Source organism: Oenanthe melanoleuca, chromosome 3, assembly GCF_029582105.1.
Source record: "Oenanthe melanoleuca isolate GR-GAL-2019-014 chromosome 3, OMel1.0, whole genome shotgun sequence".
In the NCBI taxonomy this organism is placed as follows: domain Eukaryota; kingdom Metazoa; phylum Chordata; class Aves; order Passeriformes; family Muscicapidae; genus Oenanthe; species Oenanthe melanoleuca.
This window is the reverse complement of record NC_079336.1, coordinates 43,505,418-43,518,034: the sequence shown is the minus strand read 5'-3', so window position 1 is coordinate 43,518,034 and position 12,617 is coordinate 43,505,418. Positions and strand designations below refer to the sequence as shown.

The window sequence follows — 12,617 nt, the reverse complement described above, 5'->3', positions numbered from 1 at the left end:
AAATGCTGTCCGACAGGGCTGGAGGGGAGGGGTCGGCAAACACTGTCCTGCTGAGAGTGTTCAGGGACGAATGCTCAGGCTGTCAAACATTAGCCAAAATGTCCTGCCAGCGGCTAATGCCCCGGAGGCAATAAACCGAAGTATATGGCATGCAATTTCACCCTAGAGCTCCTGCAGAGAGGTTTGTTTTTGACAAAGGCGTGTTTTTCAGCTGAAAACAGCCCTGCCTGGCGGCGCTCGTTAGGGATTTGCGGTCTGGCAGGAACCGCTCGTTCCCCAGCGACCTGCCATGGCTGGAGTTCCCCTCCTGGCCGCTCCCGAGATTGCTCAAGGGCTGAGGATTGCCAGTCCTCGGCAGCTCCAGAAACACGCAGAATATGACTGCCTGTGAGGGAGGGAAAAGGACAATGTCTTCCCTGCAGCACAGCGGGTCCCGTTGGGCCTCCCCGGGAGGGAATATCAGGGGGAGAAGTTCTGGCAGGCGGCGGAGGGCCCGGCCCCGGCAGAGGCCGCCGGGCGCTCCGGGAGCGGTGCCAGCGCCGGAGGCGGCCCGAGCCCGGGCCTGGGCACAAACAGCTCCTTCATCCAGCGGGGCGCGGGGCCGGGCCCCGGCAGCGCCCCGGGACACGGGCCGGCGGCCCCCGCGCTGCCCCGCCACGGCCCTCCGGCCGCTCCCCGGGACGCCGGCTCTTCCAGGCGGGACCGGGGGCCTCCTCCTCACCAGGTATCGCCTGCTCTCCCCGCTCGGGTGGTTCCCAGGCCGTACTTCTAGGTGAAGAAGTAAATGGGTGCCGGAGGGCCGGGGAAGAGCCCGCAGTGGCTGCGTGGGGAATTCCCGCGGGCAGATCCCATCTCCCGGAGCGGAGCAGGGAGGGCTCAGCCCACACACCGGACCGGGAGCGGCGAACCGCAGGGTTTGGCCGGGGGAAATCCCGCGATCGCAGCTGCTCCCTTTTCCCCCTCGTCCCCGTCCGGCCCTGCGGGGAGCCAGGATCGCAGAGAGGATTGATTTCCTCTCCACGCTAAGGTGCTCTTGGTGAAGGCGGCTCTTGCAGGTGGCTGATGGAGGGGTGTATCTGTCATCCCTTCGAAGGTGTGTTCCATGCTCGCAAACAACCCACCTGAAGGAGGAGCTGAGGCCTCCCGGTAGCCCCGGGCTCCCCCGTGACAGTGGCTTTCTGTGGCCGCCTGTGGATCCTGCTTTCTGGCAGTGGTGCTGTGTGTGCAGGAAGGCTGAGGGGATCCCGAGGAGCCCCTAGAGTCCTTTGTTCGGTTGAGGAAGATCATCCTCACCTTTCTCCTGCAACGCTTCCTAAATGTACATCTCACAGGGCAGGACAAAGAGCAGAAAGGGCACCTGACCAGAGTCAAAAGGCCAAAATCAGGAGTTCCTCCTCACCAAATACACAAGAATTGATCAGTCTTTGCCCAGAAAAAGCCCTCTCTGAGACCATGTGAAGGGAAGTAACACCAAGGGTGCTTGTAAACTGGGGAAGTGATGAAACAAAAGTGATGAAGGGAAAAAGTGTTCCATGGCATGCACTGACAGGAACAGTGGGTACAGCTGCCCTGGTGGAGGAGGAGCCCCTCCAGCAGCTCAGAGAGGCTTGAGCCTTTGCTCCCCAGTACCACAGGCTTCACACCATTCAAAAAAGGTTTTCAGCACTTACTTACTTTTAACTGATGAGAGTCAGTTAAAAAAAACCCAACAAAACAACAAACCAAGGTTTTAAAATATAATAAGTTTTGGTTTTCTTTAGTTACTTCCTGTTCTGACTTTTCTGGTCAACAGTTCAGCTGGGCTTTTTCCACTGTTTATTTGGGTGTGTAAATATGCTTATTTTGGTAGGCCAGCCGGGTTGCGACACAAGCTGAGAGCGCCCAGCTGCTGTGACCGTGGGCTGCAGCTGCAGCTGGCAGTGGATGTGCATGTTCCTCTGTGTGTGTGTGTGTGTGTGTGTGTGTGTGTGTGTGTGTGTGTGTGTGTGTGTGTGTGCTGGGGAGCTGTGTATTTATCCGTACTGGTCATGTTACCCACTGCCAGAATGATGTTGGAGATGAAAGTTAGTGGCACTTAGTGGTAGTGGCATCCAGCTATTTGAGGCAAGAAAGAATAAAGACCCCCTTGTGTCACACAAGGCTGATGTTGTCTCCTCAGCTTCGAGCGTTGAGAGGTGAAGTCATGTCACAAAATATCTCAGTATTTTTAAAACTAATTCGTTCTGGCCTGGGAGAAGCAGGAGGGTGGCAGGGACATGAAACCCACATCAGACAACCGGTATCCTCATTGTTGGGGAATTACAGCTCCAGGTGACTCTCTCTAGCTTCTGTCCTGTTCTTCATACACTATGAAGAGACAGAGAGCTAAACAGTACCTGACACCATTCGCCTCCCTCCCGAACAGCTACTGCAACTGATCTGCCTTTTAGATGCTGATTTGTGCCAAATGCTCAGGCCTGTCTGAGGGGATGAGAAGTGTCACCCCTGCTGGGACTAAGCTGGGCTGCCACATCGGCTAAAAATACTTTCTCCTCTTCTGCCCCCCACCCAGCAAGATGCAGGCTGTGCTGCCAGTGCAGAGCCATAGGTGGGCCTTGACTCAAAGCGGGGTCAGTGGCTCTGCAAAGCCTGAGCTGCTCTCACTGATACAATCTGTGTGTAGCCTCTGCTTTGCACCCAGTTAGTTCTTGGCATGAAGGCTTGTTGTGCTCCTGGATTGTAGCAGTAGGTGCAGGAAAAGTGTTGCATGGAACGGGTGCCTGTCGTGGCCTTCTGAGCTGTTCCCACAGGCTCCAGCACTGTCAGCAGCCGCTTCCTGCCCTCGCTGGATTTTTGCAGCATAGGGATCAGTTGATATCATACTGCAAAAATCCCATCTGAACTGGGCAGACTTGTGAAACCTGAATCTCCACCAAGCCGCAGCTCCCCTTTCTTCCCTGGGGACAGGGCCATCAGTCAGGAAATCCAATCTCCACCATGGTCCAAGGGCTTCAGCAGAGGAGAGTTGTGAGGGACAACTGAAAGCACAACTCAGGCAGGTGGATAATGTACCCATTGCATTTGTTCCAGGGCAGCTGAAAAAGCAGGGCTGTGCGTGTCCATGGACTGTTGGGAGGCTCCCTGGGCACTCTGAGAATCAGACACCATTTCCAAATCTGCCAGTTCTGGGTAAGAAGGTTTGTTCATAAAGATGTGTTTAGATACCTTTCTCAGAACCAGTTTTCCTAAGTAATTACAGAATTGTTACCCAGCCCCCCAATTTCTTGTTACTAATATTCTTCCTTACTTTCCCTTCCCTCAGCATTTTTCCAGACTGGGTTTCCAGGTGTCAGCTATGCAGGCCAGCAGTTCTAGTCCAGGGTCCATTTCCCCCCACCCCCACCACTGTGTCCTCTTTCTCTGCTGTGCAGACTCTTCTGTAGTCAGCTTGTGAAAAAGGATGTGATAATTAACAAAAAGAAACTTAAGTGTTGCCCTGAGAGGAAGAAGATGAGTTGTAACAACCCTTGGCTGTGATGCAGAAGGAATGCAACTACAGGCAACAGTGCCTGCTGCTCTTTCCCTTCTTACACAGCAGAGACATCAAATTTTAAGTAGTAAAACCTCAGGGGTAAGTGAGAAGCTGTGTGAACAGTTATGAGCAATGATCTCATAAATAAACCTGACCTATCATAATTCCACATGGTCTGTCTTGCCTAAATTTACATCAAAGATGCCAAAAGCCACAGGAAGATGGTAAATCAGCCTGTCATTGTAAGTGCAGGCACTGCACTTACAATCCTGTAATACTGTAATACTGTACACAGTACTGGTTTCCAGTAGAAGTTCTCAGAAAGCAGTTAGTGAGGCTGGATTTCTACAATCACTGATAAGCAAGCCCCATAGGAGAAACCAGAACCATCAGGGCACAAAACTGAAGGTCTATCACCCTCACCATCCTCTCTGAGAGTGAATATTGCAGCTATTCCAAGAAAAATTTAGTCATAGGCAGAAGGGATCTTCCTCCTCTGGTCAGATTTTGGCAGTAACCTATTGAAAGGGTGCCTGACCCAGCAGGAGCACCCCTACTCACCTGGTTCGAAGCTGCTAAAGGATTTATCACCTCTGAGGTTGCCCAGTCTCTCTCTTCTGGGCCCATTTAGTCTTGGCTTTGGGGAGTTTGCAGGGTGCACAGAGCTGCATGGTTCAGTTCTGCTTTGTGCCTTCACCAGTGTGAGACCTGAGCTGGCCATGGCCAGGAACACAGGCTGGCACCTTACTGGGATGGGCAACCAGGTGACTGTCAACCAAGAGCTGTGTGCCAGCTCCAAAACTTGTCCAGGAGAGGGGAAAATAGAGACACCGCACCTCCTGGAGTAGCAATCAGCAAATGAGGAGTGGAGTGGAGCTGCTCCAGGACATAAAGCAAGTTATAAAGTAAGGCAGAGAGAGGCAAAAATACAGGCCCTTGGAGCAGCAAGACTGGCTGGCACCTGTGGAACACCATGTGCTGCTAAGAGAGCATGGCAGCCTTGGATGCCCAATCTGTCCAAGGTAGTGGATCACACAGGCAGGTACAAGGACCAAGAATGGATTTGAGACCTCCAGTGTGATATGCTTCTGCTGCCCAGGCAGTGACAGCCCTCACTGCTGGAGATCCTAATATTCAAGTAACCTTTTTTCTTAAAAAGATTTTAAAGAGCCAGTTTCTCCAGAGCTCTGTGCCTTTTGTGCCTAACACAATAGAAAACTGATGAGTGCTTCACTCCTTCAGGTTTTATTGAGGAAACCTTTCCCAAACCAGCCCAAACACTAGTGGTGCATGTGCAGATCACTCTCTTGTGCTGAGGATGAAGTAGTGGCTGCTAAAAGACTTTTCAAAACTATTTTGTCATATCAAAGGCTGTTTTTCTTTTTAAGTCCTCACCACAGTGCTGGTTGTCTGCAGCATTTAACCTTCAATTAGTTGTTGGGGAGGGACTATATTACATCTCATGTGGGTATTTGAGCCTGATACTCGCCTGGATGATAGTGACCTGTGATATGTTGTTTCCAAATGCAGGTAGGAACCTCTCTCTTCTGGCTCTACATCCTGGAGATGGCCTCACCTAAAGTTGCAGTGGTGGGCGCAGGAGTCATCGGCCTGTCCACAGCACTGTGCATCACAGAGACTTGTCCCAGCTGCTCTGTGACAGTTCTTTCAGACCAGTTCAGCCCCAACACAACGAGTGATGTGGCAGCTGGGATGCTCATCCCTCACACCTACCCAGGTTTGTTTAAGTCAGGGCAGCACTGCCCACAGCACCTCATGCAGCTGTTTGCAGTGGTGCATTGAGGCTCAGAAAGAAAATTGCCTTGACCTGTGTTCCATGTCTGTCCCAAATCCTTGACACTCATTTGTATGCTTCTCTTCTTTGCATTATTCCTCTCTGCACATTTGGTTTTGTTCACATGCAGATACACCTATCCACAGGCAGAAGCAGTGGTTCAAAGAGACCTTCACTTACCTTTTTGCCATCAGCAACTCGGCCGAGGCATCCGAGGCTGGCATTCACCTGGTCTCTGGGTAAGAACAGCCCCCAGGGCAGCCTTTGCTACATTTGTGCTGTGTTCTGGAGCAGGCAGACAGGTTTTCTTTGCTGGATTTCAGGGTTATTTCCTTCAAGGAATAGCTTTTATGTCTGTATTCCCAAGAAATTGCATTATAGTTGCTCACATGTGATGTATTTTTAGGCAAAATTCAGGAACAGGTGTGCACAGAAAACCCACTCAAGTCTGACCTGCACCAAAAAGCTTGTAATAACTGATGTTTTCCACCCTGTTACCCACTTGTTGTTTGCAGCAGGGATCATCTCCATAGGGATGGGATTGCAGGATCCTCCACCTTCAGCACCTAGGTACAGCTGGGGAGGGGAGGGTGTTGGGGGTGTTTTATGCTGCCTATTATGTACTCAGAAATTTTCCTCTTGGGACTATTGAGACTGAGCACTCTGTAGCTTTATGGATACCCAAGGAATGGTGAACAGATGTGCAAGTGGCCCCAGCAGGTCCAGCCAGGTGTCTGCAGTTGTGCTGGGGACACTCTATGAGTACGCTCTGTACATACATTATCATGGGAAGAGCTCTCTGCAGTCTCTCCCTGGTGTGCCCCCCTCAAGCTCAGCTGTTCTGACTCTCTGCTTGTTTGCCCAGGCAGGTATTGCAGGAGCAGGCAGCAGTGTTTCCTCATTGCTGTTAATCTTGCAGAGCTGCACTGATGCAGGGAAAGAGGTTCCTGAGCTCCTGGATTTGTGCTAAGATTGCCATGACACATAACATGCAGAGCAATAGCAGTGAAGTTTTTCAGGTTTTTGTCTGTCTTTTTAGCTGGCAGGTCTTCAAAAGCCCTCCCAAGGAAGAGTTACCTTTCTGGTCAGATATCGTGCTGGGATTTCGATCAATGTCTGAAGCAGAACTCCAGAAGTTCCCACAGCACCGATTTGGTCAGGCCTTTATGACCCTTAAATGTGACTGCCCACCCTACTTGCTGTGGCTGGAAAAAAGGTAGGTTTTGCTGCAGGCTGGGCATGCAGAGGGAAACTCTGGCAGAGGGACTGGTGGCAAGACAGGGTCTCCTTGAGAGCCTTAAATTTGAACAAAACTGAAAAAAGGCTGTTTCTCATTGCGGAATATGCAACAAGCTCTTGCTTGGGGAGAAGCACAGGAAATAAATACCCAACTTTTCTAAAATGTGAAAGGCCCCATTTATGCAATGTCCACTTTCTCCCAGTGTGTCTGTACAGTGGGGCCTGGATGTGAGCAACTCTGGGCATAGGGCCAATTTAGGCACAGGGGCCATACTTAGCCAACCAGACCTTGAAGGTACATCAGGAACCTGACATGTCCTGAGAAAACATTTGGCAGCTCCACATTTGCTAGAATTCCCAAATAATATCCCTTTGTTTTTGAAGACACATCCAGCCTCTAAGAGGATAAGCACTTCTAGGAAGGTGTCTTATTGTGAAGACTTTGGACTTATGGAGTAGCTGAACCAATTTCTCAAATTTGTTCAACAATTTCCTAATCCAATTAGGTGAAAAAGAGCCCAAGATGTTAAACAGCATCATCTTGTAACAATTTTTTTTAAATGTTTGCCTGCATAAGATGGGTGATGCACTCACTCTGAGGAATCGTGGCTTCAGAGTTCATGCTTGGATTGACATCTAAGTTAGAAAATCTGCCAATTTCCAAATTTTTAAGTTTCCCCCTGATACCTCAATTTTGGAAAACCATAGGAGAGACAGAATCCAGATCTAAAAGGGCTTTGACACCCTGGGACATACTGGATAAGTATTTAGTCCAAATAAGTACCTCTAAAGTGAGCAATGGCTGTATCTGCTTGAGAGAAAGAGACAGGCTGCAAGCTAATTTGGGGTTAAGTAAAGAGATGTGTACTGACACCAAGGTACAAATTGCCAGCTCAGCTGGTTACTTGGATGCCTTTCATCACACTGCAAAATGTGAAAAAGCATTTCTTGTAGCAGCCAGGCAGGCTGGGAGTTCTCCTGTGGCACCAGTACCATGTGAGGTCTGTGCCATCTACTACACATGATCTGTCATGTTTCATTGCCTTACTGAAGCAAATTTCAGCTGCAGGACAGCTAAGTTGTACAACCCATTTAGTTTCTGCCATGTGATTTCTGCTTCCTCCTCATTCCTGCTGTAGTCTTTTTATTTCTCCAAGGATGTTGTCTAATGAGATGATCAAGCTCTTTTTTTTTCTCTTCTCCCTGGTGATGGGAAGTGAGAGAATATTAAACATGTAACTAATTCTCAAAACCCCTAGTGACCTGAACGGTATTTATAGACCATTCTCCTGGCAATCCACAAGGAAAATGGTTGTTGTGCCCACCTTGCTTGGCCAAAAATAGACTTCAGGAATTTTTTCCTGCTTACTTGCCCAAATTCAGGAGTTTTCAGCAGGTTTTCTCATTGGTACGTTTTTTATGGCATGGTGACAGAGTCCCAGCTACTCTTAGAAGCTCTCCCTGCAAGGTGCCCAACCACAGCTGCTGCATGAGATCTCCCCTGTTCTTCCCAGACAGCTTCAGTGTCCTGCTACATCAGGCCCCAGAGTACCAACTATGCCCTGGATTCTTGTCTCACTCACTGCTTTGTGGGAAACCACTGCCTTTACAGTGGGGTTGATGACTTTGCCAGCTGCTAGAATGTTGCAGAGGATGGGATTTTCCACTTAGTGCATCACAGACCTTGCTTATGCTTAAAACCCCCAGCAAAACGCCCAGCAATGGGATCCAGCTGACAGCATGCAGTGACTCCTTCTCATACCAGTGATTTTCCACTGGGAAGGACTTCAAAATTCAGGCAAGTTCAGGGGAGGATTTGCAGTGAAATTGAGCTCAAAAATTAATCTCAAGAAGAGGTGACTTTTCACTGAAGAGCAGACATGCGTGTATAGTGTTTTGAGCCATGCTGGCTGCTGCTCCAGAAAGTTATGGGCATCCTGGGGATCCCATGCCACATCTGCCCAGCCTTAGTGCAGATCTTAGGGCTTGGCACGTGGCACTAGATGGCTACATAGCTCAGGAGGTGAGTTGGGAATGAATGTGACAGCATATAGCAGACACTAAAAGGGGTGAGACACTAACATGAGCAAGTTGGTAAATAAATCTGTTGTTTCTCAGCTTGCTTGGGCTGTTAAAGCTTGGTACTGTTACAGAAATTAATCAAGACCATGAGGACCTAACTGTTCGCCTAGGGTCTGATGCCAAACCCTTGTCTAAAACTTCTCAATTTGCTGTACATTTCCAACCTGACCAGGTTAAATACCTTTGATCAAATCAGACAAATCACAAAGAGAACATCCATAGCATTTTCTTTGCTTTTTGTCCCATCTCTTGTTTGGTTTTGATCAGTATGTAAAGGCAAAGGCAATCTACCTCATTTACTTAATGTTCATAATAATTACATAAGGGTTTAGGGGTTTCTTTTCTGCCTCATTTCCGGAGTCTTTTTGCAGGTTGAAGGCAACTGGCACCCAGATGTACACCAGGAAAGTGGCAGACCTGTGGGAGCTGCACGGTGAATATGACATTGTTGTCAACTGCGCGGGCATGGGAGCCCAGCAGCTGGTGGGAGACAAGCAGCTCATCCCTGTCAGGGGACAGGTACTCAAGGTTCACGCTCCTTGGGTGAAACTGTTCATCCGGGATGGAGATGGCTTAACTTACATCTACCCAGGGGTACACAGGGTGACCTTGGGGGGAACCAGGGAAAAGGGGAGCTGGAGTCTCTCCCCTGACGCTGGCACTGCTAGAGACATCTTTGACAGATGCTGCTCCCTTGAGCCCTCACTGCAGGGAGCCCAGGATATCAAGGTGAAGGTGGGCCTGAGGCCGTCCAGGCAGTGCGTGAGAGTGCAGAGAGAGGTTTTGAGCCAAGGAGGAGTTAAGCTCCCAGTGGTCCACAACTATGGGCATGGGGCAGGTGGCTTTTCAGTGCACTGGGGTACAGCCAACGAGGCTGCTCACCTGGTGGGAGAGTGCATTTCTGCTCTGCAAGGCTCCTCATCGAGGGCCAAGCTTTGAATCCCAGAGGCTCCTTTTCCATTTACAGCTAGTGCTGCATCTCCTAGTAGCAGCTTGGACTTTTTGTCCATTACTGTATAGAAGGGAGCTATGTCAACAGCTTATTCCAGTGCAGAAACTCAATGGTATCTTCTAACCACATTGGAAAAGCATGATGTGTTGATCCAAGTATTAGTCCAGCTGATCATTTCCTCCAGCTACCCTGGATATTTGTCCTAGCCTCATGTGAAGAAGACAAGATATACATAAATACTCTTCACGTAACAGTGATCAGATTGCTGCAATATAATACAAATAACATCAATTCAGCATATCTGCATCTAAAGGGTGTCAGATGCAGTAGGCTCAGGTTCAGTAAAAATAAGTTGTCTCCTCTTGTACCAAATCTAATCTAGAATTGCCCTTGTTTCTGCCACCTTGCTAACAAATTTTATCATTGTCTATATGATTTAGAAGGAAAAGAAAACCCCATGTAGTGCTGCATTACAGTGTTCCAGGTCAGCTCTTACAGAAAGCAGTGTTAGGTCACTGTCACACACAGTGACTACACAAGTGTGATTTTAAGAGCAGGTCTGTGATACTCATCACTGCATTTGCTCATATTGCACCTCAGGAAACTTAAAGTTTCTTGCCCCACAGGAGTTACAGTTTTGTGCATATTTTCTCACACTAGTTTGCAAATATGTTTTTTTCCTTCAAGACCCTCAGATTTTGCTCTCAGACACCAATGATTTCCCCCCAGCCCCTCCCCTCCTCCCCCACACATCAACATCGATATGGCCTTTGTTCTACTGAAGAGGACTTTTCAGAGTGGGCTTTGGAATGCAACATCCCTTTTCTATTTCACAGCACTGTCTGCTTTCCTTGCAACAGCTGATATGAATAATTTGGAGACAAACCAACAAGGATTCTAACACCAGCATCAATTTTGTAGAAAAGCCATTTAAGACTAGATAAGCACTCTAAAGAAAAATTTGTCTGTAACTGGACATGAACAAGCTCCTCTGCTGTAAGAAGGCTGAGTCACCAGAGCCCAGATCCTCTCACTCCATGGCAGAGGCTCTGTTGGGCTTTACACTCCCCTCAGCAATTCAAGCCCTTTGATGTGTCTGAAGATAATCACTCCCCAAAACTGTATCTTACCATCAAGGTACAGGTCTGCCTCTTAGTAATTAAATGCCTCATTAAATTTTTAATGGCTCACTTGAGAGTGTTATCATCCATTTTTGTCTGGTTTTTTTGTCCACAGAATTACAAAACCATTCGAAATCCTTCAATAATTTCAGTGATTAAAATAAACTGATAAATAAAGTTGTAATAATGGAGCAAAGTTCACTTCTGTAATGTTTTCTTTCATAAACAAGGGATTTTCTTTCATTTGGGATGGCCTGAGAAGGCCAAGAAAGGCCACATTCAACCATGGCTGCCAGCTCCTGCTGTTCTCAGGGGGGATGAAGACAGTTATCATTTGCAAGGGACAGCTGTCAGAAGAAACATCACCAAATTAAATTATGGGTCAATAAGTGCCTGGGACCAGCCTAAGCCAGCCCTGCCTTCAGCAGCCTCATCCTCCTTTTCTCAGCTCTAAAAGCTAATTTTGCACTCCCCCCTTTGTTCCCCCCCTCCATTTGTCCTTTCCAGTGGTATGAGAGGGCAGAGCTGCTGCTTTTGGCAGCAGTGTTGGCATAGGGCTTGTCAAACTGCAGCTTTGTCCTCAGCTAACACAGAACATAAAAATACATGGAAAAGGAATACAAGAATGGGCTATTTTTTCTTAATCTTTATTTTAAGCTTTAAAATGGCAAACAGTGTACCTTACCCTGGAGCAAGAAATGCTACTAATGCTAATAGGGTGATCATAGCCCCATAAGAAAGCAAATCTGTGCTTATGCACTTCACTGCAGGGCGATGGGATTTCTTCTAGTCTACTTCTAAAATTTTTCTGGTTGATACAGTGTTAGAATAGGTTTGGCTGAAAAGCTTATCCATCTGGTGTCCTAGCTCTGCTCATGGCCAGCAGGGGGAACAGCCACTTCTGGCCTAGGGTCCTCCTAATCTGAGGGGTAGCTTAGTGTTTCAGATGATTTATCTTCCACACAGCTGTTGACTTGCTTCTAAAACCATTTGTGGTGCTTCTGTACTCCCCAGCATGGCCCACTTGAGTTTATAAAGCTCCACCATACTTTCTCTCAGACTCTTCTTCCCCACCTTGAAGTGTCTTGGTTTACATAATACACAATTGCCTCACTTTCACAAGCCCTGATCCTCATGGGGACATACCTGTTGGAGAAGATAACACAGTAAAGCATAGGCACTCCAGGAGGTTCCTTCTTCCAGTGAAGAGCAGCCAGTAAGGGGAGGTGCTATGCTGGATCCTGTTCTTGCCACACAGGGGCTGTGTCCCAAGACATTTCTCAGGGGACAGTATTGAGGCTGGTGCAGTTTAGAATCTTTGTCACTGACACAGACAGTGGGACTGAGTGCACCCTCAGCAAGTTTGCTGACACCAAGGGAGGGAAGAGATGTCATCCAGAGGATCCCTGGCAGGTTTGAGAGGTGGGACTGTGCTAACCTTGTGAAACTCAGCAAGGCCAAGAGCAAGGCCCTGCACCTGGGTTGGGGCAATCCCAGCACAAATACAGGCTGGATGGAAAATGGATCGAGAGCAGCCCTGAGGAGAAGGACCTGGGGGTGTTGGTTGAGGAGAAGCTCAGCATGACCCGGCACTGCACTCACAGCCCAGAAAGCAAACTCTGTCCTGGGCTGCATCCAGAGCACGTGGCCAGGGAGGAGATTCCACCTTTCTGCTCTGCTCTTGTGAGACCCCTGGAATGCTGCATTAATGGGTCCTTGGTGACAGATGCTGTTAAAGGCTTTCCAGAAGCTGAGCAGATCATAGCGAGTGGATTGCTCTCATCTGCAGCTTCACAGTTTCCTCTGAAGCTGTCAGAGGGTGGTGGAGCACAGCTTCATAGGTTCTCACTGCAAAGCTCTGCCAATTCTCTCCTTTTAGTCTGTATCTCTCCTTGCAACTATTCTGTTACTATGGCT

At 48.5% G+C, this 12,617-nt stretch overlaps 1 protein-coding gene across 4 annotated transcripts; it reads left to right on the top strand.

Moving 5' to 3' along the window:
* Positions 1-561: 561 nt before the first annotated feature.
* On the top strand, positions 562-10,901 carry DDO (D-aspartate oxidase). 4 transcript variants are annotated; one of them, XM_056487492.1, is made up of 7 exons: positions 566-724; positions 3,070-3,168; positions 5,042-5,249; positions 5,437-5,545; positions 6,346-6,522; positions 8,999-9,146; positions 10,416-10,901. In XM_056487492.1, the coding sequence occupies exons 3-7, from the start codon at positions 5,078-5,080 to the stop codon at positions 10,446-10,448; spliced, it is 639 nt and encodes a 212-aa protein (XP_056343467.1). In that variant the 5' UTR covers positions 566-724; positions 3,070-3,168; positions 5,042-5,077; the 3' UTR covers positions 10,449-10,901. The 4 variants fall into 4 exon arrangements, with proteins under 4 accessions (XP_056343465.1, XP_056343467.1, XP_056343468.1 ...); XM_056487493.1 differs by having other exon boundaries at positions 567-724; positions 8,999-9,060; XM_056487490.1 differs by having other exon boundaries at positions 562-724; positions 8,999-10,901.
* Positions 10,902-12,617: the final 1,716 nt, after the last annotated feature.